We start from the raw sequence: 26,105 nt of genomic DNA on the forward strand, positions 1-26,105 counted from the left end.
ACAACATATTCGAAACCCATCGAAATCGGCGAGAGACATTTGTGATTGTTTATTTGTTGATAATATTATTAAATGCTAGTATTAATAATTTAGGTGAATATTTTTGAAAGGACTAAAAATTAATCGATTATTTTTTACGTTTTTAAGATATAATCATCAAAAGTCGATTATCTAGATATCGATTTTTTTTTTTTGAACTTGGCCCATCTTTATCTGTAAAATAGAATGGAAATAAATTTTCTTTGAAAAAATTTCACAGGTATCACGAATATCAAACAGGTACGAATATCTAACAATAAAAACTGTCTTATAATTACATTCTCCTTTCCACTTTTCAATATATTATAACACATTCATTCATATTATAATACAATTCATTCATTGGTTTTACGTAAGTTTTACATCAAACGTATCTATCATGCCGTTTTGATACAATTTTGATTACGTGCACATACATATAGAGAGAAAAGAGCAAGTGAAAGCATGTGACGTAAACTATTCGGCCGAACGTTTATATTTACGAAAAGGAATATTCTTATATCCTAAATACATAACACAGAACTTCACAATAGCGTTATCCGTGCATTCCTTAACGAGGAACTTTCAAACATTTATTTGTACATTAATTATGTCTAGCATATCCTCTTAATTCAAATTTGCCGAGTAATTCGTCGATATTGTTGTCAGCTTAAAGACGATGCACCGATATATTTACAACCTCGGTGTAAACAATAAAAAATGATTTCGATACCCGTTTTATCAAACGTGGAAAACAGAATGTTTTCGCGGCAATAATAAATAAAGTAACGCCAGAAATATATTAATTTTTATGCGATATCAATGTATCCTATTAAGAGGAAATAGCAAATGTGTGTACAAGATAATTGACTATAGGTTTCTTGCGAAGTGCGGCCATCGGAAATATAGTCCTATTAAAATATACTTAATGTACTACAGCCCGTACAGCCATATTAAAATATATTTGGTTTTAGTAACCCGCCTTCTTCGTTCACTCACGTCGCGTGTGCATAAAAGTCGTTACGAGTAACGACGGATATTCGACATTTTCATTTCTTGCGTGCTGGGGCTCGATTATGCATCTCAGAAAGTGGTGAAATTGATCAAAGTGAACGAATTTAGCATAATATTTATAATTTCATTGTCCAACACTTACCCATCCAGTCGACACGTTTAATTGCAGCTTCAGGTGTAACAGTAACTTTACATCGTTATAATTTCTCAACAATGTAAATGCAATATATCAATGCAAATCCTCACGTTTTGAGATGCACAGTCCAAACCCTCTCCTTGTTGGAGTATAAGGCTAACTAAAGGGCGTACTACATCTATTCTAGATCCGGACTAAACTTTTCGGTTTTGCCTCTCTTTTCGGGAATATTAGGTGTACAAGTTAATTCGATGCCCTTGCATTTAATGTCCCGCAATTCTGGTTCAAATTAAAATTTCTATCACGATGAGAAGGGCACCGAATTAATTTGCACACCTGCGATGGTATTTGCACACCTGCGATGGTATATGCGTGTGCGCGTATGAACGTTGTGTGTACATTTACAAACAAGCGACATGCGTATCAGGTTTTTCGTCAGGCGTAAGAAAATCCAGGCGTCCGTGCTGTCACGGCTGTCCGTGCTGCTGCTGTAGATTGTGCAACTCGTACGCGAGATGGCAGCACTCGGAATCGCTCCATCGATGCTGCTCACGTATCCTGTCGCTGACATTCGGCCCTGACGCTTCCGATACCTGAAAGGAAGAAAATCGTCGATTGCGAGAGAACGCGTGTCAGAAATTCTCGCTAAATTACGTCGAATCAAAAGGGGATATATCCATGAAAAAAAATAAAATAAAATACTTGTGATCGATCGAGCACATCTGTCAAATATTTCGGAGAGAAAGAAAGAAAGAGAGGGACTCACGCTCTATCTTAGGGATAAAAAGTATTCCATTCGCTCAAAAGAAATTTTTCTTATTTGCCCCACGCGATATATGTTTTCGGAGAGGGAAGAGTTCGATCAATTTCGCATTACATAACTACCGATTCAAAGGGAAACGATACCCCGTTTCTCCCTAGAGCTTCGAATTTCCATATGCGACTCATTGCTCTCTCTCTCTCTCTCTCTTTCCCACTCTCCCCCCTCCCTCCCCCTCTCCCTCTCGGTTTTCACTTTGTTACGTCTCTATCATCCATCATGCAGCTGTCACAACATCGACCGACGCGGATATCGCGCGATATGTGTGCTACGGAGTGAATAAGAAGGAGAAAAGAGGGAGTCCCGTTCAACACCTCTGGGGTTAACTCACGTTCGAGCAGAAGGAAAGCAGCGACTGATCGGTATATTTGCTGCACATCGGCGACGTATGACGACCATGTTGGCTTCGCGTCGCCTGCCGCCCCGTCGCCGACTGACCATTGCCGGCGAGCTCTAGGTAGCCCCTGCTGCTCGCTAAACTACCTCCTCTCGTTCCATCATCTGCAAAATTTCCATTTCATGGAGCTGTCGTGTGACGCGAGACAGATCTCATTTAGAGCTCTAGAGACATAGACATATAAGCTTCTCGTCGAGCGCCACCTATCGATGGCTCTGGGGTCAGCGTCGAGATTTCTCAGACTTTTGTCACGTGTTACTCCGCGGAACCCCGTCGGTTCATTAGAACGCACTTACAAAGCAGTACAGTGTTTGCCTTAGATGATTTCAGATTCATCTAGATGAAGATGAGATGATATGGGTTTTAATTTATTTAAATGAAGAGACAAGTGATGCTACTTATCTAGATACTTTTTTTAGATGATATTGTTTTCTACTACCTGGATGATTATTCAGATAACTTTATCTATAGATACCGGCAAATACACTGTGGAGCAGTCATTCGGCGATCCGTCCGGCCGAGAAAGATCAACGCTGTCCGCTTTAGGAATTAATCAGCAAATTAAGCAGGGTGACACGAACACAGTTCGTAGGACTCAAGAGGACACCTTGTGTACTCGCCATCGAGTGGGTGGACCGACGGGTCGCTCGCTCCTGGAACATGCAGGACGGTGACTTCCAGCGCGCCCTCCACCACCTGCCGGGTCGTTTGGAGCATCGGTCCGGCTTCCCGGAGACGTTGCAGCTACACACGCTGACGGAGTGCGTCGAAGGTCGCGGACCCCATCGGCCGCGTAGACGCGACCACTTGCTGCTCCGAAGCGCCCGCGACACCTCAGCCCTCACCTCGCCGTTCAGAAAGCAATACAGCACCGCCACGAAGAAGCCCTGCTCTCGATAATCGAAATAACTCGAGTCACGATTGTTCGAGCGTGATCGCTCATCGTACATAGTTGTAAATATAAATAAATATCAGCGCAAATAATAGTACGGTATTTGTACGCTAAAGCAGAGATCAACTAATAACATTGCGTATTATATACCTGCAAGGACGCGAACAGCTGGTCGCTGAGGAGCCATGTGACCTCCACGGTCTCGTTCTTACCGATGCTGTACGACATACCCATGAAGACCGCGTAGTGCACCCCGAACAGCGGCATTAGAACCAACGTGCTTCTCGTCCACTGCCTACAAATCGGAATATCAGTTACCCCGTAAGTAATAATTCTAGAATAATATTAAATATTAAAATAACATTCTCATAACATTCTAAGAATGTTCTATCGATGTGCCCACTTCACGTAATATTCTTGGCATATTATAAAAGTGTTCTTAGAATATTAAAAAGAAGAAAATAATAATAACATAGAAAAACAAAAATTATATATATATATATTTTTTTTTTAATTTTAGTAATTTGATATTTTAGTAATTTTTTTAGTATAAAATGTATTTTCATACAAAATTATTCCGAATTTGTTTATATATAATAATAAAGCAATTGGCATTGCAGTACATTTGAAATAAAAAACTGCAGTTGTATAGATATTATATATATATTAAAATATGTTAAAATTCGGCACGGAAACAGGAATTTTAGAGGCCAAACAGCTAAAATTCATCGATCAATGCGATGTAAATTGGAAATACTGTTTCTTTCCTTTCCTCTTTCACAAAGCTCACTTGTATCTCTGCGTTTCCTCCAGTACGCTAGACTTCAGTTTCGACAGCAGCACCCACACAATGTTGACGAAGAGCACGAAGTTGATCTGACACGACCGGAGGAGTAGCGATTAATTTGCGATGGAATTCAATCACGATACAACGAATTTCGCGCGGTGCGTTCAGCGGTTCTTACCAAAATAGAGAATATCGTGGGCACACGTATTAAGAGAAAGACGAGAGGCTGCAGATTGGTCGTCCAGCAATACGTATTCTCGAACATAATCCTCGTGACTACCCAGGGTAAGATGAAAATGGCCGGCAGACCTAAGCAACGAGGGAGTAGCAATGAAGAGTTCATTTAACCTGAGAGGAAGATGAAGATTGAGCAAACCATCCCCGTAAATGCAGACTCTCTTGATCTCGGTCATCGAGCTCGCGATGATTTATCTTTCACGAATAAAAATACTTCTATTTCGAGTTCATCCCACTCACCCCATCCGGAAATGATGTAGGCAGCGATGCTGGAGTTGGCGTCGGTGAAGAGCGCCAGGATGACCAAATTGTGCAGGTATATCCCCTCCATCAGGATCCAGAAATAGTTCGCCAGGAGGAAGTATTGCCACAGGCTGGTGACCATCTTGCAGTGCCAGTTGTCCGTCTCGTCGACCAGCCAGTAACCGTCGCCGTCCGGGACCACCACGTTCGACGTTCCGATGCCGGACACGAAGAGCATGTCCTTCAGCAGCCCCATGAAGGCCCGCATCATGAACGAGGCGAACAGATGCATGTGCAATATGTTCCGCGGGCATCGCAACTTCCTACGTCCGACGGGAAGACAAGCTTGATTTGTGGCGACGCGATTACCGCGTTGATTACGAGGTAAGAGGTCTCGCGCGATATGCGATCTTCTCTTTTGAAATCGATGCGACCGATCGCGTCGAGAGATTAGGATTTATATATCGTTACGCTTACTTGATGGTAGCTAAGATACAAAATGCGAAGATGAGAGTGAACAGCGAGATCGTGTAGCCGAGTTTCGAGATGGTCTTCACGATCGGCAGGAATTTCTACAACAGACAAGGCCGAGTCACCGATGATTGAAAACGGCCGTGTATAGAGGCGTCTTTAATTAATATCTCGAAAATTCGCGTGCTATTTGCAAAATGGTGAGGAACTCTTTTGTTCGGAGTGATCTATAAGTATATGACAAGCGTATCTAACGATAGACATCGGTATATTGAACTTTGATTTTTGAACCTTGAACTCGGTCGTTAGGTACAATAGTTGTCATATGCTGAGTTCAGACTATTCGGTGCAAAAAAGTCTCTCACCATCTTGCGAACAACACGCAAATTATTTCTCTATCTCACCTTGATGAGAGTGATGTTAGTGGTCTGCACGTCCGATGTATTCAGTAGGAGGTGTGTTTGCTGCGTGTAGCATTGACTATAGTTGCTCCACGTGGTGCCAGTTGCGACGTTAAAGAACCATTCACCATCCAACATACATTGCTTCGAGGCGTTCGCCTGAAAGGTAAACGGAAAATCCTTATTTCCAGCCAGTTTATCCGGGGATCCTTTTCATTGCACGATAAGAAATATTCATGTTATATGTGAGAGTAGATAAGACGGACTTTTCCTGCTCCAAGCATCGATGAGAATTTGATGCGAGTAAGATTGCGAATGAAATTTTTACTTGAACAAATGAGAGAGAAAGAGAATACAGTATGTATTACCTGGTCATTGAAACCTATAAAATAATAGGGACAAGGCTGGAAGGCCAATTTTCCAGGTGGCGTCGAGTTCCAACACGACAACCCATCCCAAGTTTCGGGACACCAACCTGAAGCAGATTGTATCGAGAATATTAGCGCGAGAACAAATGAAAAAGTCGAGTCTCCAAGACGAAATTTCAACCCCGTATTAAACCTTCAATTTTCTACAACACGGCAAAAGTTGATAAAATAGGTACCAACGATGCGATTTGATCTTACTTTTTCACCACGATGACGTCTTAAATCCCCGCGATTTCGCTGGTTTTGGCGCCGGAAAACAAAACTTGTGCAAGTAGGTTTACACGTGTGGTTACAGATCGTGTTTTGATTAATATGTTGTTGACATTTGAAAGGATACCTGAGAAAACAACTCGACGGACCAGCTGCGTGAAGAGCGCCGGAGCGGCAACTCGAAATTTCAAACTCGGTTTCGCGAGCGAGTGATAATAAACACTAAATGCGAGAGTTAAGTGTGTACACGCGCGCATTAAGCGACACGGATCCCGTGAATTTTCACATCGACCCAGTTTCACATTAAATTAAAAGCGATCCCTTTAGTTTCCGCGATCATTACGTACGCGTCAGAGCTCGCGTCAGGGCCTCCTCGATTCTCTCAATTCGTTGCCTTCGTTCAACGTTCTCTTTGATTTTGCAACTTTGATTTTATAATCCTCCGTTTCCATCCATTTTCACCCTCTAATTCCGCAATGGAATATATTTTACGTATCCGTAATTGAACACCCGTCGCATCGATTCGCGTCGACATCGCGTCTCAAAAGTTGCGGAAATGATGGAAATCTTCTTTGCACGACACGCCGGCGCAACACACACACACACACACACACATAAACACAGATCCGATTACAAACGCCACGGTCATTATTATTAAATGTACCGTTGCATCGAGTGTGAATCGACCACTCAGCGACTCACAATGGAAGGGCCTCATCGTTCTCGATTCAAACTCTGTGCAGAAATGTCGCGGGTGAAGCCGGTAACATATTCTGCGAATATGTACAACCCCTGTCTTTGCGTTGAAAAGAAAAAGAAAAAAACGGTGGTATAACGACCATGCAGGGATTAACGCGACCATTTGAATTTTAAAACTCAACCGATGACTCGCATCACGACGATACCGAGCGATCGATTGTCATTTTCACGCGACGCAAAGACACGCGCGCAAAGAGATCGGACGCGCAAATGAGACGATTATACCGAACGATCCGGCACGAAGTGGCATGACGTGCATGCGTAATTCAAGATCCGAGAACACGCGGCGGGAGATTTACTAGTCGCACGTTTAATCGTTAGGTGTGCCAGAAGCGACGGACGACGCGTCCGTAAAAGCCGCACTGAGCGCGCTGAAATATCAACGATGTTCGACTTCGACGCGCGATAATATTCTCTCGTGTCGTTCTCGAAATTACTACACTGAGAAGAATCACTCTTCAAATGAAAGAAGTGTATTTCGTTAAATATATTTCCTCAATTTAGGTAAATATTGATCAGCTGTGAGAAGAAATATCCATTTCAATCAAGTGATTATTTAATTGGGGGTATTCAAATCAATAATTTTCTCGAGTTAAGTGAAATCCGTTTGTTTTTAATAAATCCTACCTTCCGGTGTATTTCGCTCACCTGCCTCCACGATATTGCCGCGATTGCAACGTTTCGACTCGGCCTCGATCATCAGATCCTGGGCTCGGCCGAGGTCGTTGTTCTTCTGAAACAGATTTCGACGTAAGCGCGATTTAATAATCATATTTATCATGAAATTGCAATACGCGTTGCGGCAGCTCGATATCTCGAAAGAAAGAAAACGTTGATTTCAGAATACACGCGTTTCAGCGAATTTATTCGTCGATTTCCATCTCATTCGTGTGTTGTTCCGATTTACTCCCGCGTTACGCGCTTTAAGTTTTCACCTTGACGGTAACAAGTAATGTAGAATCGCTCCGGATGGCGATGCGTCGAGGAAATCTATTTCTTGATTAAGAACGGGGAAACCCGCTTGTGATATCTGAGATGATTACGACGGGAATATCTGCGAGATAGGATTTGTCGTTGGGAGTGAGTAATCACGCGCGCAAAATGGGAGGAACAGACACGTTATTTGTGTTCGCAGCAATGTCACTGCGGTGCAACCGGATTTGCACTTCGCGAAACTTTCCCCCGAATTCGTTTGAAAAATGTTCGAACTAGTTGTGTAAAGAAAAAAAGGGGGAAAAAAATGGTGCCCTTTATGTGTAGAAATATCGTATATTACGGCAAATATTTCGGGTCCCCGTGTTTAATTTGCGAACGTCCGGTCTTGCCGGCCGGTTTATATTGAAATCATACGCGGAAAAACGTCGATTCGCGTCCGCCAACATGGGGAGCGGAAAGTTCCCGAATAAACAGCTTTGTGATTTTTGTGCAATGCCGATGAAACTCGCCTGTCTTTGACTGTCCGATTATTCCGTCTGTTTTTCCGATCGCGGTCTCTCTTTTTCTCTCTCTCTGCCGTCAGAGAGTCATCCATCATTTTAAAAAGGAGAAGCACAATACGATAAAGTTTAACCTCGTCGGATGTTGCGCTTCGAGCTCTCGAGTTCGATAAATGAAATAACGCCGCGCGTTATTCCGTGTATCGCAATGATATCGAGATTACATCATCGTAAATTTTAACGCGCATCCCTCTATCTTTTGTATTTACGGCGCGATCCTTTAGCTTTCCTTCCTTTTATTATTCTCGTACGTGTCGCTTCGTTTCGACATCAGCTCGGTTATCCAACGAAAGAGGAGGAGGGAGGAGTAATTTCGTCCGGAAGCGTGAAATCACCGACCCGGCGATTTTCGTCATTTCGGTAACGCTTTTGCGGAACAACCCAACGCGTTTGTTTGTAAATTATTATCCGGCATTCGTCGAGTAGTCGTTCACGCAGTTCAACACCGTCGGCCACATCGTTAATTAATATCCAAAGCAACACGTTATTTAAACATACAAATTGTGTGTGCCATTGAGTCGTCCCGATGAAGTGCCATTGCAATTCCATCGCGCGTGTGTGCGTGGATGCACACGTCCTACAATAGAAAATTAAACGTGCATGCAATATATATTTATTAATGACATATCGTAATGCCGGCTTATTTGAGCTCGTTATTGCGTTATTAATTATTCCTATTATTATTACAAAGTATTATGTGTCGTGTGTGATGACTAGCCGACTTCCGCCTCCTTACACAGTGACACGTACAGTCTCCGGCCATTTTATCAGACGCACTTTGATTCTTTAACAGAGCACAGGTTTAGCAAGATAAGGACAGTCAATGTTGCAGCTGCACGGAAGCTCAATTTTTTAGCCGTTAAAATATTCTCAGTTACGGCAGCTAAATTCTAACAGTCGGTAAACTCAGCTTCCGTAGCTGCGAAACATCAGCTTTCCCTATTTTAAAGACACGTCTTAGCTGCCACAGCGATTTTTTTCTTCAACTGCTAATTTTAACGGCAAATTCTTTTTCTAAATGTAGGATTCGACTTCGAGCGACGGCCGGGTGTGGCCACCCCTCTCGTCCACCTTATTATCGCGGTCGACGTTGCTTTAACCTTGATGACGACGGGCACGGCGAGTCCAACTTCCACGACGATATCCTTGTTATCACGCTTTAGTAATATACTCCCACGGTGCTCTTACATTTCTCTCCTGTTTCTCGCGCGTCTCTCGTGTTTCTTGTATCGACAAAAGTTTTCCTCTGCGTTACATACGGGCGCGGGAAATATTGCAAATATTCCAGAGAATATTCGAAATTGACATCGATCGATCAATTAAACGATCGTTCGATCGAATACGCCGGTTGGATCCCGATGAGATTCCCAAGGGAAATAAATTGACGCAACACACATTTGTCACGAATCCTGTAAAACGGAAATTTCATTTCCCCGAATAACCTCGAAACGTTTCGCCGATTGGCGAGCTTTTTTTCCGCGTGCTTCCCGCGATTTGCATCAACGAGTGTTCCGCGCGATTATTCGCTTATCAGAAGTTCCAGTTTTCCTCCAAATATCTACGTAGAGCGTGGAGAGCTTGAGAAGAAACGTTTTCACGCCGATTATCGGCGTATCGACTGGACAAAAGGAGAGAGAGAAAAAGAAAAACTAAGAGGAAGGAAAATAAAGAGCGGAATATCGAGGGAAATTTAAGCAGCGATTATAACGGTCGAAGGGCCACGTGGCGGTTAAGGACGTCCGCTCGACCGTATCTCGACTTATAAGGGACCCGGAAATTCAGAAAGTTCTGAATAATCGTGTGCGAGTTGAGCAGTTTATCCGTAACATCAAACTATTTTCTGTTTATGCGGAATTACGGTTTGAGGAGGTTTGAAGTCGCCGATTGAAAAAAATGTCGATTTTTCTTCCTTGCGGAGTAATTACCGAACGGCGAGAGATATTGAAAAGTTGTTTGAACAAGAGTTGCGTGTCTTTTTTGTGTCTACAAAGCCGCATGTATGAAAAGCTATCGAAAAGCTTTTCGAGTTACCCCCACCGCCATAAATTTCACCCCAGCGTAATTTCAAACCACCGTAATTCCGCACAAGCAGAGAATAGTTTTGTGTTACTAATGGACTATTCTATTTGCACACAATGGCACAGAGTTTCCTGGATTTTCCGGATTGCCCAGGTGCTCTTGTTAGCTATCAGGTGGCCCATTTCGGATCGTAAGTCGCGCGAAAGCCCAGAAGTGTCATTTCCGCGCCAATCCACCGGGCAAATGGATATTTATTTACGATTTGATCGCCCGCTCGTTCCGATCGGTCGACCGCAACGGATAAATCCACGATACGCGACCGAACTTTGCAATATTCAACAAGTTGCCTTCTTCGCTGGCGTTTATCATTTATCATTACAGAGCGGCTATTTCCCTTTCATTATGATACGCGAACATATGATTTGTTAACCGTTTAACGATTGTCGCGATCGCGACCCGAAGAGAACCCGCGAGAATATTTCTCCGTTAGATTAGAAGCCTCCATTGGAATGTTTACATTGCAAACAAATATTTGTTATTAAAAGCGTCATTTAAATTTACAAAATCATTTACTTGCATTTGCTTACTTTGAAATAAAGCAAAGATTTATTTGAAAGTAAGTAATTTCAACACGATTCTCATGTTTAAAGAAAACTTTTCCTCGCGAAGAAATCATTCCCTTCTCTTCTACAACGGTACTTCGAATCGCAAAGAAATTACACTCTTTCATCTACGAACTCACGATTTTCAAATCGTTTTACAAATTTAAAGAAATAACACTTTACACCCGTGAATCTTCCTCTTAAATCTAACGAACATTTATCTAAATAAAAAAAAAAAAAAACATTTAACAAAATATCTCTCTTTTATTTGAAGAATTATTTTTCTCGGTACAGATAATCGATAAACGACGGATAGAATTTCGCGGTCGGGAGACGCTACAGGCTTTTCGCTCGTTTCCCGGCGATCTCTAACGAATAAACTGTGACCTCAAACGATATCGTTATTTTCCCTGTGTGTTCGGCCGTGGCCGATCGGTCTTTGGAGAAATGCCGCGAGTCATTAACATTATGCGAATTATTCGCCGCTGCAATCAGCCAGACCTAGTTTCTTCTCTCCTACGCCGTTCAGGAGGGTCGCCGTCTGTCGTCTATTATTAGAAACCGTTATTCCGCAAAACGAACATCCGCACTTTGCGTGATTGAGCCTCACCTCGGTTGAAAATATTTTCTTCGCGATAACACACTTGTTTACTATTCCACGGTTCATGTTTATCAGAGCAGAGAGATACGTTAGATACCTTCCTCGTTTCCTCGCGCAGGAAGTACCGGAGAAAGACGGAGGATCGCGTGCTCCACGTGCTCTTTTACCCCGAATAACGTGCTTTTATTTTATATCTATGCACTTTCGCGGCATGTCAGAGGAGCCTCCGACGAGAAAAGTCTTCGGTTTTCACTCACACGTCCCGGTTCGAGCGGAGTGAAAGCAGTCAGCTCTTCCACGCGCGTGCTTTGTGCAGTTATTAGTTATCCTTCTTTCGTGAACGTCAGCGATCCTTCGTATTCTCACGTATCTCCACGTGCGCATCCTTTCCTTCCCCGACGTTGCCGGGCTTACGTGGTTCACCCGATTTCGAAGTGATGTTTAAGAGTACGTAACGGACTTCGGTGGGGGAAAACTCGCCGACTTCGGTGTTGGCGATAATAATAAGAGGTACGTCGGAAACGTAAGCATCACGAAGACGTGAGAAAAAGACGCGGGGGCGCGTCAACTGGGACTTGGCGCGAATAAAGCGACACTCGCACGCCTCTCTGCCGTTACCGTCTCGATTTCTCGAGGGCTTTATGGGATGTTGCACTGAAAACCGAGAACTGTGCGTGGTGTAAGCACGAAGCATCTCCCCCAACGGGTGTCGGGATAATATTGAGAAATATTGTAAATTATTGCACGATGCAAAGACTGTTTTTACGACGAGGACCTAAATAAACGATAAGGTTTCTATGGGGGCTGAAAGACTCCCCCGGTGAAAAGTGGAAACGAGGAACGTAATAAATGGCCGCAAGCACACCCGTTTGTTATTCGTTTCGCAACGGAGCGCGGATAGGTAATCTGGTTTCGGCGCGCTCGGTTGAAACTTTCGGGTCTTCGTCAAGCCCTTCGTCGACGGCCTCAATGCTCATTTGTTAAATGACAAATCCTCCTTTCAGGAGACCTCCTCGAGCGTGTAAGCGCTCATTGCGCTCGGTTATTTCAAGAATCGCAACGTCATCCGACTGTAATCCGCGGCCGTAATTATGCGCATGGTTGGGGCGCGATAGCGGCCGGTTATTTACAGAACTGCGAAATCTTTCCAGAGGTCTTTGCCGGACGGAAATCCCCACTTTAATCCGTTACGCGCCAGGTATATTTGCGTATAATATCTCCGCTTTTATCATGACGAAAGGGATCTCTGGCCCGGTATTTTTCCTTCTTTTTTTCTTTTTTTCGCGATACGAAATTACCGTTGTACAGCTTCAGGGATGTTCGGCGATGAGTCCGCCGCTGTATGAATTGTCGCAAGTCACGCCGATAGTCCCCGGCCATATTATTAGACGCACTTTGATTTTCTAACGGAATGCAGGTTAAGAGGAGGAGCAAGGCTACTGATTTTGTGTTTACTCGATTAGAATAATCCCCGGTGTCAAGCAGTGCCTTCACCTCCGCAACCTTCCGAGCTGACGAATCGCTCGTCTCACTCATAATTTTTGTAAACAATATTAATATTTCTCACATAAAAATTTGCTTCTCTAGTTAGTAAGCGAGGAGTTTGAAGTTTCGGGTTACAAATAAACGGAAATAATACTAAATTCCAATTGACACGCGCTCAAAATTCACGTCTGCTCCCGTTATTATCAACAATGCAGCGAAGTGACGTCATAAAAAATATCTTTCATGGAACAACTTTTATCAAGATTCAAAATCCGGGCGAAAAACTTTCACTTTCAAATCAATGCGCGGCATTGAGTTCCTAACTTCTTTGTCCGTTCGCCGGCAAAAGCGACAATTCGAGCGCGGAGCGAAGCAAGCTGAAACCGTTTCATCGAACCGAAGAACTTGTTTGTAGAAAAGCTTAATCCATAGCTACTGCATAAAGCTTCAGCGACATCGACTCGGTGATTCCGGCTGTGACCTTCGCGACCTACGCAACACGATGTTATGCGAAATGTCGCTCGGTAGTCTTATAAGCTCGCGTAGTATTCCTAGATTAAATAACATTACTGGGATATTATTAGAATATAGTGTCTAATATCCTAAGAATACCTCCAGAATATGATTCAATATTAAACAATGTTACGTGCTTACGAAGGAATCCGTTCGTTATTATGCGAAACACGCAGCCACTCAATTTTCTCTCGAGCGGACGACTCGCGCCTGTCATTTATTATTGAATAAATTTCGGTCGTACGGTTGATACGGCGTAATTCGCCGGGAAACTTTATGCGACGTTTTTACTGAGAACTTCTGTACACGAGCTTCTTCAAGCGCGCCTCAAACCGCTGAAAGCTCCCGTAGGCCCCGACGCGAGAAGAGCTCGGGAGGATCCCACAGGATAAAACTGGAAAAGGAAACGTATCGTTCTCCATGACTAAATAAATTTTAACGTTTCCGAACAGGATTCGCAACGTGAAATACAAATACGGCAAAATGTCAAACTGGAACTGACGATTCTTTGTAATCCAGTCAAAAAAAAAAAAGAGAGAGAAACTGATATTAAAAGTCTACATATTAATTTGTAAATGTCAGATATGACAGATAACATTTTCTCACCGCTAATATATCGATAATACGCCGTGATTAATTTTTCTTTTTTCTAACAAATACTGTTACAAATAATTAGATGAAAGATTCGGGGAATACTAAATGGACATATATTAGTACGATGAATAAATGTCTCATCCAAGTGATCCCCTTTAATTCCTTCTAATACCGCTCGACTCTCCAAATATCTCTGCGGAATGTAATATGCAGACCGCGTATGTTTGTGCGAATATATATATATATATATATATATATATTCGCATAAACATACATACATAACATATATATATATATTTTTTTTTTTCCTTTTTTTTTTAAGCACGGAAGTGGAGACGGAGATAAGTGGTATTAAAATCAAAATATATATTCCATCCCACATATACAGAAAATACAATTTTTTTCTATGTGTGACGTATATTTTCTTTGTGGAACGTATATTTCTTTTGTGTAGAACGTATATATTTTTTATATTTTGACACGGAGCATTTTGCATTTCTCTATATTTTATATACGATTTAAGTTCCACCCACTTTGCTATACCCGTGTTCCATTAAAACCTGAACAAACATTCGCTGGCTAATGATATGGTTTCGTCGTAACGTTACTCCCAATCGGTTATATAGTCCTTCGGAGCGCGCTTCATTATTCCATGATACTATTATACTCGTTCACTCGTATTACGATAGATATCAAGCATAATGGAGTTTAATAATCCGAATAATAGCCGTCAGTCACACATGAGCTTCTTCAGATAGGAGGATTTGAACTGAAAAGTTTGGAACGGCGTATTGAAACGTATTCCGTCGTACGTGAAGATGATAAGAGAAATGATGTTTTTTCTCGAAAGAGCGGGAATTAATTTTCCGAATCTAGGAAACAGGTCGTTCGTCATTGTCATACCGTTCGTCACTAAAATTTATCGTTCGTTCACTTCCAATGAAATGTCCACTTCGCCGAGTCGAAATTTCGGCCTTGCATTAAACTTTTAATTCTAATACAACACGGTAGGAGCTGAGATAGCAAAATAAGAGTTTAATATCAAATCTTATTGTATAATACATAAATATAATACATAAAAAAATTAATAGATCCGTGTCCGAGCGTTTTGTCTGAGGCTGTGTCGAGACGATCTTTTTTTTCCACTTTTATATTTTAATATTTTATATTTTATATTTTTTGCCACTTTTACTAGAACGTAGAGGAAATATCTGGCATATATTTTGGCACGCTCAAACGTTTATCTCTTATAATTAAATAAGAAACTTCTGATACGAGTATATCTAGTTAAGAAGCCCCTTAAGAGCGTCAAAGTAACACCAAAATATTTCGTTTCGACTCACCGTTTGATACAGCTTCGTATCAACTGATGAAAGTTCATTCCGATTAATTTCTCCTCATCGACGTGTCCTTCTCGTGGTGTACACCGAATAAGCGTAATGAATGGTTGCCCGGAACGTCGCGAAATAAAAGGAGACGATGGCGAAGGCCACGCAGCACGTAACATAAATTCCGGATTACTCCTACCGATGGTGGGTCACGTGAATCAATGGGCATCAGCGTTACGCCGGCAATTACTCGGATCGAAAGGGTAGCGAATAAAGGAAGGGATGTAGGTTTCCCATTAGGTGGCGACGGGCGGTTCCCTTTGCTAAGACAAAATCGTTGTTAATTAACGTATGACTCGTGTCTATCTTCAAAGTTCGCGTTATCGCTAATTAAGCGACGAACGTTTATTTCTCGGGCTCTCTCTCGCTCGCTTATCCCCCCGCCAGAATCCTCGATACTCTGCGACTTCACGATTTCGCGTGTATCATCCCTGTTATAGGAATATTATTTTAATTGAATAATATTCATATAATATTCTAGGAATATTACGCGCTCATTGCGGTATTAGATTCGCAATATAATCGCTGGAAGTGTCCCGAAATTCAATTGTCACGAAGAAAATTATTTTTATTCTTTCATCATTATTATATTATATTATTTTACTTGTGTCTTATTATTTTTTTTCATTATTTCCTTCTTATTTTTATCGCTTGAAAACATATTATTTACATTATTTAACTATAATTGATCTCTACATGATATTATATGCCTCGTAAAACATACTTCGAATGTTCTCTGGAACGAGGAGAGGAACTTTCTTCTACGAAAGGACTCCCTCTACGAATATTTGAAGCTTTTGTAGAAAAGAAAGAGGCTTTTGATCATTAATAATATCGGAAAGGGGGAAAGAAAGTTGAATTTTCCTCCAAGGGCAAGGTCCGCCGATAAGACTAGTACGGGTGTACGGGAGATAACGAACTATCGTTTGCTGTTGATTGACAATTCATTTTGCTATACACACTGTTTCAATTACGGAGTTAAATTAACGTTGACTAATACGGAGCCACGTGGATCATGTCGCGGATAAACCCGATTATTCTTCATGGCTGTGCGTGACAACGGAAATAAAATCGTCGCAGACGTTGTTGCGTCTTCCTACCACAGACTTCTATGTAATATATTACACAGCTAATATATATATATATATATATATATATATATATATATNGCTTACTGGGAAGTGTACGGATGCAACGAGTGAAAATTCACCATTTTCGATTAATGATGCCTTCTGTGTGACACGCCAGTCCTATTTTCCGCTACACGGCGGACTGTTTAATCACAAAGCCGATGAAACACGGCGCAAACGAGCCGCATTATACGACGGCGGAACTTTCGAATAACTCGTCTTCGCTCCAAGTTTAGCGCAACACAATCTCGTGCGCCCGCGTTTCAACGACGAAAGCTCGATATATACGAGTCTGCAAGTTCATCAGTATCAATCTAGAGTGGTGAAGCCGAAGGAAGGAAACTGTCGATTGACAATTCAGAAACGAAAGAGCGAAAAGCCAAGACCTTGCCGGCTCCAACGCGGCGCCATCGGTCATTGCTAATTGGTTTGCGTCATAAAGTGTCGTTCCATTAATAAATTCGTGCCGGTGTTAACAAAGGCGCGCCACCGTTTTAATATAATGACACACACACACACACACACACATATGAAAAAAGAGATCGATATATTTACTAAATGCATTTAATTAGAGATTTAATTTTTGATGGAACATTCGGTAGGTGTTGCGAAAATTTGGTATTGATTAGCAAGTATCCAGTTGGTCTGGTTGCGGTATGAACGACTTTTATTCCAAGTTGGATCAACTGAGTAAAATAGTAACACAATTGCCAACTGCGATCACCGAGCGATTATTAACTGTTTTCCGTTCTCAACCGATAACGAGATGTTCCGCCGATATCAACCTGATGTATTGCGGAATTTCCGGATCCACCACATTCCATGATCCAGTATCGAGTCGTTTATCACGTTGAAAATACGTTGTGAAACTTCGAACTCGCATTGCTCACGGAACTACGTTTCTCATAAGTTTCATCACGATTTCTTATGAACAGAGAAATACGTCAATATTTTTTTTGAAACGTTTCTAATTAGATTCTCCATGGACCAAACTCAAGCGTGGCTGAAAAGAAGTGTTTAAAAAAAAAACTGAAACGCGAAAGGTCGAGAAATATCGAAGAAGTGCGATTTACTCCTGTTTCATACACCTGAATCGACTTGACGGCAACTTCACACGCCTTTGCGCCAGTCGCTATTTCGGTCAGCCTCTCTCTCTCTCTCTCTCTCTCTCGCCTCGTAAAGAATGCGGGGTCAATCGTCACACGTGACAGGATCGCGCTATGCCGCATTAATCGCAACAATCGGAATCATCATCGGCCGCGTTTATCCGATCCGAATGACTGAAACATTAAAGTGAATAAACGTAGCGATAATAAAGTGCCCGGCAGCGATCGACCGGGAGAAGAGACGGTGGTGCGTCAGTAGGTCAGAATCGGCCGGTGAGTTATACAATTATTACTCATTTCAGCTGCTTCCCCACCGTTTCTCTCATTAGAACGTTGCTTTTCCAAAACGTTTGAGCATATATGTATGTGTAATTCTGAGAGTGCAACATGATAAAACTCGAATTGCCTCGACAATAATCTCTCTCACGGCCGGTAAACAAGCCGCAATTTCGAGCAGCGGGTCGATCGTTGCGGGAAAAGCTCGTCGCGTTAACCTCTTTATAAACGTGTTAGGAAAGTTAATAGTTTTTTCTTTAGAAAAATGTCGTTTTAAATTTCAATTTTTATACATACCGTCGCCGAAAATATTTATTGTACTTTATTCGTAAAAGATAATAGTTATGATTATATATTTATATATATGAATATTTTATTTCACATATTTTTGAATAATTTTCCGCGAATCTTAGCGATATGTCACGACTCGATTATTATTACACTTCATTTCACGTATGTTGTATTTTTGCGCAAACGCAACGACGACAAACGACAGAAAGAGATTCGGGAGAGACTCCTCTGACGCGCGATAACTTTTTCCTTCCATCATGTTACGTTTTGCCCTGCAATCGTCGATCCACTCCTTTTCCTCCGTACCGGCGAATAAAGAATTGCATTTTTCTCGCCCTCCTTCCCCTCCTCGTCTACATCGTCATCGCCTTCATTATATGAGTGGCTGAATGCGTGCTTGAAAATCGATATCAATTATCGCGCCATGATTAAAGACACGATTATTACGATTAGAAAATTGCTCGTTTGCTGCTCGAACCGTGTTTGCCGCGATTTAAGAATATAAAAGCGGAATTTAATGGCGCGCTGAGGCAAAGGGAGGATCTAAGAGCGACGTGTTTTCAGTTTGGAAAGTGATAATAGCGCCGGTGTGTTACCGAAGATACGCCGAAAAGAGCGCCGGAAATTGCAAGCGCCGCTTGTACAACGACTATGCGAAACAATTACTATATTCGTTTATGCATTATTTGCCGATGTCAACGCTCTTAAAATATTTCGTTAGCCCGGTGTGTGCTGCGTGTTTTTTGTAAATTCCACGACTTTTGAATTAAAAATCCGTCAGTGCCGGCCGACTTTGCTCCGGCGTGCGTACATGCGAATTTCATGATTTAATCATTTCTCTAACGCAATATTCGCAATTCCTTTTAAACGCACGTGTGTGCTGAAACAGTAATGTCCAGCTTCATGAACAAACTATGGGAGGAGCGGCATTAAAATTAAAAATAGCTGCCTGTGTGTGTGCACGTGCTATTTGCGATATTTGTGATCGAAAAGCGATTTAATTTAAATTATGAGAATTAATGCTAGTGTGTGTATCACGTCGGCGCGTTCAAAAGGGAATGGAATTATCATTATTAACGCGCTGCGTTTTTTCCTCCACGCTGATATGTAGTTCTCCTCTTTTTTTTTCGAAATACTTTTCAGGCATACAACCAAGGCACAACGCAGGAATATTTCTTTAATCCGGGAATAGTGTCACTTCATACCCCTGCGTTCAGAAGATGAAGCTCACATTGCAGTGGATTTTTATCACTGATCGGGAACCAATGTGTACCTTTCATTTGGACATTTCGAGACCTAACCTGTGCAAAAAGAACAGGCCGTGACCGGTCTTATTTATAATGTAAGCCTGTAAAAACACACTGGGGTACAAAACGACCCCGAGTGACACCGTTCGCTTAAAAAAGAAAACTAAATAAGATTACCATTCCCGGGTTAACAGAATGCCGATAAATTTTTATTCTGCAACGTGTCGTACTGACTGTTATAAATTCTATTTGCGCGTCTCGCACAAGCACACTGCACATGTTCCATCGCGTATTTTAACGTCCGCGCGATCCCGGCTTCCCTCTCCCGCTTTTGCCGCTCTGTATCTGTGACTGCGTCGCTTCCGCTAATATATGTATATATATGTATATATATATCCGGGGCACATAAATATTAATTATATATTGCCACGTTTGTGCGTTAATCTCGCACAGAACATGCGCGTCGTGAATCGTTGCAAAAATAATACATGGAAAATGTGCATGTCACGCGTTGCTATTTCGGACGCGGCTCTTTTGTGCTATTAGTTATCGTTACGTATGTATTTTAACGCCGTGCAACCCGTCGCCTCTCTCTCTCCCTCTCTCGTTCTTTCTCTCTCTCTCTCTCTCTCTCTCGCCACGGGGCGCCGGAAGGTTGGCATTGGAAAAGGCCGCGCGCTGCACGCGCGAAACAAGTGCACGCACATATACACACACACACTCACACATCTCTCTCGTCACACTTTCTTCCGACCGCAATATTTCAGCGTCGGCGGCGGCAAAAAATGGATCTCACGTACGTAATTTCCGACGTCCTATCGATGACGCGCGTCTTCTTCTCTTCTAAATCGGTACATACGCGAGGAGCCAAACGCAAGGCGCGCAATGTTTTTCGCGCGGAATGCGATCGCATGCGAGAAAGTGGCAGCGGAAATTTCGGGCAGCTTTACGCCACACTCGCGCGCGCAAAGCTAACGTAATTCAATTACGCGCGTGTGCTTGCGATCGGCAGACGCGGATTGCGATCGTGCGTGTATGACGGTGTGTGTGCCGTTTTATTGAATTCGAATCTCCGAGCCGTCGAACGAGTGTTGCCTTGTATCGGGCATATGTTAGCCTGCATCGCTCCCGGGGGAATTATCGAATCTGCGCCGACATTAACATCCATGAATCCTTTTCGGAATACAGGAAACACGGGCAGGCAATGGAGCGTGATCATTTGCGATTTGCGTCGGCCCGGCCATTTAAATTCATCGCGAATTTATTATTTACGGTTTGCGTCCTCTGGCGACAGAGTCGCCGGGGCGCCGCCGCGTTTGTATTTTCGTCGCGATCTTCTTCTTTGGCTTTTTTTTTCGTTTCTTTTTCAATTTAATCGGCTTGCCCGCCGCGCGCGAGCGAACGGACGGAGCAGCCATGCTTTAAGATTCTTAATTGGCGTATTGATTTTTCACGACAATCGGCGAAGTGATTTAATTGTCTGCCTCACTGAACACGGATGGAGAGTTTCGCCGTAGTGTGAAATTTTCATATTGTTAATTAATATTTAGAAAGTTTAGCGAAAATTTTAATATTGTACGGTAAAATTGTATTGATTAATGTGAATATTTTGTACCGGAGATCGGTGTTTCTCGATGTTACAGTTTAATTTAAAATACATTCCTGATAAATTTAAGAATAAAAATATTGTAGAGAGATTAGAAGGAAAGTAAGCGTAATCTCTCTCTCTCTCTCTCTCTCTTTCTCTCTTTCTTTCCCTCTCTCAGGTATTTCCACTGCCCTTTTTACAGAGAGTTAATTGCGGAAAGTGGACACCAAGAATGCGATGATGAAAATTGCCGCGTATTAATTATCCGTGTGTGAAGCCCGTCACATAAATTTGCGAGAAAACAACAGGAAAAGTGCTTTTTACCATGAATGAATACACAGAGGAAAAGGTTTCTTTAGATTCAGTATTTCTATTTGTTTGACTGAAAATTTGTCTCACAGAAACAACATATACATGTACGAAATATTATTTATTTGAGGAAAAATTCGATTCTTTCATTCACAAGAAAACTCCATTATTTAACCGAAAGAACGCTATTATTTGAAATAATATATTTTAACCAAACAAAATATTACTTAATTATAATAAATATATAAAGTGAAATAAATAATTTCTTCGCAGGAAAATTACCTTTCGTTTCAAATATATTTTTTTATTTGAGATAAAGATACATATTCGTTGAAAAGTCTGACAATCGTACTTGTTAATCGAAACATTAAGCTTCTTCAGAGCGATGATGAAATTTGCTTGGATGCGATAAAATTGCTTAAATTTGAGAAAATCTTTTTCTGACTCTAATCAATGCGTTCACGCATAATTATACGCATGTTCGAGGAATTCTCGTACGGTTATTATTAATTATTAATAATCATACAGTTATCGTTTTAATTTCATAACCGGCAAATTCGAGCGGACTGGTCGATACGTTCGTATCGTCCGCTCGCTAAGTACAAAGGTGGCCGGACATGAGAGTAATTAACTGTAACTCCAGCATCTCGTGAATATGAATGAAACCATACTGGACCATAACGAAATAGCGGTTTCGCTGACACAAAGACTAAATCGAGCCCACCCACATAATATCGTTATTACCATCGTTGAATGTGGATAATTTATTCACATTTACGCGGTTGGTCTATTCCGCGTAACTCTTCCTAGTCAGCTGAACGTTCGGTCGTCAGCGAGCTCCGATTAAATTAATTTACCGATCAAAAGTCAAACCCGAACATATTATTTACGTGTCAATAAATTTAACACGGTAAATGGATTGTATAATTTGTCCTCGCAATGAAATATTTAGGGTAATTTGGGGTAAAATGGGTTAATGACGGTCACCTGAGCAGAACGTAAACTTGGTAAGAAATGTCGGAAGCAAAATTTGTTTAACGCAATGAACACCTACGGATGTTAATCATAACATGGACTGATGCAAAAAAATTTATGAAAATATGAATACCATGGAGATAAAGGAAAAAGCGAAATGAATATGAGATTTGATCTCGAGGTAATGCCGGTTAACGATGTTTACAGTGTATAAAACCGGAGAAGACACATATTTCACAGAAAACCGAGCATAATCACAAAGTTAACTTGTTATTTCACCTACACGTGACGCTGGCTGTTGAAATCACGGAACACATTTTCTTTATACTGGTTTATACAATTGAATCCTTGAAATTTAAATGAACGTTACAGGGAGAGTTCTGTGACATCTTATAGAAGAAAACGTGACGAAAAATACAACGCACTCAGGTGCGGCGACAACCCCATTGGTCTAACTAAATTTTTCAGAAAGGGCATTATGGAACTTTACGAGAAAAAAAAAGACGTGTTGTATAATAAAGAAGATCGTACGAGATCGCAGCTGAAACCTGTTCGAATTTTTACTACGCAAATCATTCTCCGAAACCTCGTATAATAGATCCCGGGAAAATATGGATGTTTTTCTTAAATCACTCAACGAACATAAATGTGAATTGAGTTAAAATTTCATTCCGACTCATAATGGAGGAAAGTGCGTAAGGAATGGTGAAATCTTGTGACAGATTTCTCATTGTTTGCTTGATGTCCACCTGTCTCTTTATCTCGATTACCCTGTCTTTTTGGTCCATTTCAAATAAAACCGGTGAAAAAGGACAAAGCCGCTCGCAAACTAGGAAACTTGTTTATTGCAACCGTTGTTTATGTTTGGTTCGTTATCTGTGACTCGTAATTCTTATCTCTGCCGTATACACGCAAAAGAGATGTCAATCCGACCGTGCAACCTTCACGCGGCACATCTTGCGTAACGCTGATGCCGGCGGTGCTGCAGAGTACTTCATAACTCGCAAAATACTTAACATAAAAGTACTTTGTTACAGCGTTTCGAAAAGCCCGCGAAAAGCAGGGATTTTCGTATAAGAAATCGAAGATGTCCTTCACGTGGCCTTGACGACGCTACTCGAGGTCACACCAACGTCGCTCAAAAATGCATCCTTCCGGAAATATTCGCGTCCGGACTTTCCGATTACTCTGTGCGCGTACATCGATATTGATATTTGCCGAACGCGACGATAATCGCGTCCTTCAGCATCCCTCGTGCAGAGTGCAGAGATCGAATCGAGCAAACGGCTAAAACCTCCCGGTTGTTCTTTCGTAAGCAGCTTAGAGAGCTGCCTGTTGCCGACGCGTTTACATTTGTCATCATCACGTGCCTGACATAGTTAAGGGCGAGATACTGCCGCGGATAACACAATACGAGTTGCTCTCATTTCTGCATCGCCAAGCGCGATTTTTATTCCTTGATAGTGCCTCATTCCTCCTGAACACATATTCTCTCTCTCTCTCTCTCTCTCGCTCCGTCCAAGCGAAATTGGCACAAGAAGAACGCAAAGAAGATTATCATCCCGCCGGATGATTATCCCTTCGGATTATTGTGATATAAAACGAGAGCCAGCGTCCATGTTTATTTATAAAGCGCGCTTATGCTAATTATGCTAATTAGTGTACCGCAATTTTCGCGTCGAATTTCGGCGGAACATGCCGGAGACGGATGTATGAACAATCCCCGGTTCGATTCCCGCGCGATTGCCGAAATCAGGGAGATTTCAGGCTGACTGAGGAATATCGCACACGTGTCAATTATCGCGGTGCATTAATAACAGGTATTACCGCGGGATAACAGTTAGCATATCCCTTTCGCTAATCGGCGCACTGCTATCGAACGGTGTCGAGATTAACCTCGGCGCGCGATTAGACGTAGAATTAGTCGCGTCGCGGCGAAACGTTCGCGTTTTTCTTCGCGAGTTCTCGCGTATATTGAGCCGCGTGTCCGGATTAACGTCTGCGACGATAACAAACGGCAAGGATGACTGCTTTTTTGTTGCTTTTTTGCACCGCTTGCAGGGTATAAATAGATGACAGAGGTGCGGGACGACGAGAGAAGATGCGACGCGCATTTAGCGTAGGACAATTTAGCGTAGATGCGTAGAGGAAAAACCGCGCGCGTGATCTTCTCGGATTAACGTTACTTGCTGACAGAGATAGAGAATACAAAAAATACTCACCAAATGGGGAAGCATCCTCCTCCACGAGAACAGAGAGAAAAAGAGAATCGCGTTCTTTCGTATCCAACCGACTATCCAATTGACTTTTTCGCTCGCCACTCTTTCTCTCTCTCTCTCTTTCGCGTTCACTCCGTCGCCGAAAGATGCGAATCGCAAGCCGCACACCCCTCCGTCCGCTCCTTTGGATTTTCACGGTAAACCCGACGACGAGACGAGGCGATTCAGGAGACGCGAGTCGACCGGCGGCACTCGAAGCTCTCTCGAGCTCGAAAACAGCGGTCGCAGCGAAAGCTCTCCAGATAGATAGATATCCGTCGCAAGGAACGTCAGCAGCTCGTCGTCGGTGCGTATTCGCCGACGGCACACGCCTGTTTATGTCGCGGTGATAAGCCCCCGATCTGATGGACTGACTACACACACACACACACAAGCGGGAGAAACGTAATAATTATCCATCGGCTTTCCGCGCGCGTGACGCGCCTGGAAACGGATCGGAAACTGTGCCGGGATTATTATTCGCGTTCTACGCCGCTCGTTCTACGGCGGCAAAGTCAAGGTGGCACCTAACGAGAGGTCTCGAACCTCCCGTGGAACGTCAACGCAATCATCCCCGTAATTTGATTCGTTATTAAAACAATATTCCAATATTCCGAGAATGCTATGTAATATTTCTTTAATATTGCGGAAATATTCTGAGATGAAGAAAGAACGGAATAACAATAATGCAGAGGAATATCGAAATATATAAACGCTCCGGCCGGTTTTCGTTCTACGTCGACGTTCACGTACCGCCGGACTTTGCCAATGCGGCGCGCTTCGAGTGCCTCCTTTAAATTAAGCCGCGAGATTGAACAGGAAGGGAACCTTAAGTCCTAGTCTACAATAGCTGCCTGAAGCTTTAAACCTTAAGAGAATTAACCGATCACAGTATCGAATGCCGAGAGAATAATTCAAAGCGGCGTCTACTGTGAGAATTTCGGACACAAGACTCAGTTGACCAACCACAGTCGAATTATAGAAGAAACGTCACTTGCGATTGGTCAATTTCTTAAGGCTCAAGACTGAGAAACATCTACCGTAGACCGGGACTTAACCGTCCAGCCCGAACACCTTCGCCCGTACCAACTTCCACCGGACTTCAGTTCCGTTGTCGCGAACTTGAATTCATTCGCGCTTCCACTTTGTATCGCGGTCGTCTCGTCGTAACGCGCGCGCGAAACACGCTCGCCAACTCCGTCGTTCGAAACCGCGCGGTCCGCGCGCCAACCAACATCGAGCGCCGTTTCGACGCGACTGCCCTCCTGAGATATATCGTCTCTCTCTCTGTATCTCTCTGTTGGATATCTTACGCATGTCCGATTTCCGACCCCCTCTCAGCCATGCCCGTCCGTCTCGCTCTCTCTCCCGTGCGCGCACCACCCTCTCGTGCACATCCCGGCGCTTTCGAGCT

General features: G+C 42.6%; 1 protein-coding gene across 8 annotated transcripts; it reads right to left on the reverse strand.

Annotated features, from left to right (window-relative positions):
* Nucleotides 1-356: 356 nt before the first annotated feature.
* On the reverse strand, nt 357-26,105 carry LOC106750331 (parathyroid hormone/parathyroid hormone-related peptide receptor-like). 8 transcript variants are annotated; one of them, XM_014630610.1, is made up of 13 exons: nt 25,778-25,961; nt 24,656-25,023; nt 7,462-7,546; nt 5,785-5,891; nt 5,420-5,575; nt 5,022-5,116; nt 4,542-4,867; nt 4,243-4,373; nt 4,068-4,153; nt 3,428-3,572; nt 2,993-3,272; nt 2,320-2,489; nt 357-1,761 (listed from the first exon to the last, which is right to left on the reverse strand). In XM_014630610.1, the coding sequence occupies exons 2-13, from the start codon at nt 24,668-24,670 to the stop codon at nt 1,636-1,638; spliced, it is 1,722 nt and encodes a 573-aa protein (XP_014486096.1). In that variant the 5' UTR covers nt 24,671-25,023; nt 25,778-25,961; the 3' UTR covers nt 357-1,635. The 8 variants fall into 8 exon arrangements, with proteins under 8 accessions (XP_014486096.1, XP_014486094.1, XP_014486095.1 ...); XM_014630608.1 differs by having other exon boundaries at nt 24,656-25,065; XM_014630609.1 differs by having other exon boundaries at nt 25,732-25,961.

Source organism: Dinoponera quadriceps, unplaced genomic scaffold, assembly GCF_001313825.1.
Source record: "Dinoponera quadriceps isolate SergipeBrazil2010 unplaced genomic scaffold, ASM131382v1 scaffold5230, whole genome shotgun sequence".
NCBI lineage: Eukaryota > Metazoa > Arthropoda > Insecta > Hymenoptera > Formicidae > Dinoponera > Dinoponera quadriceps.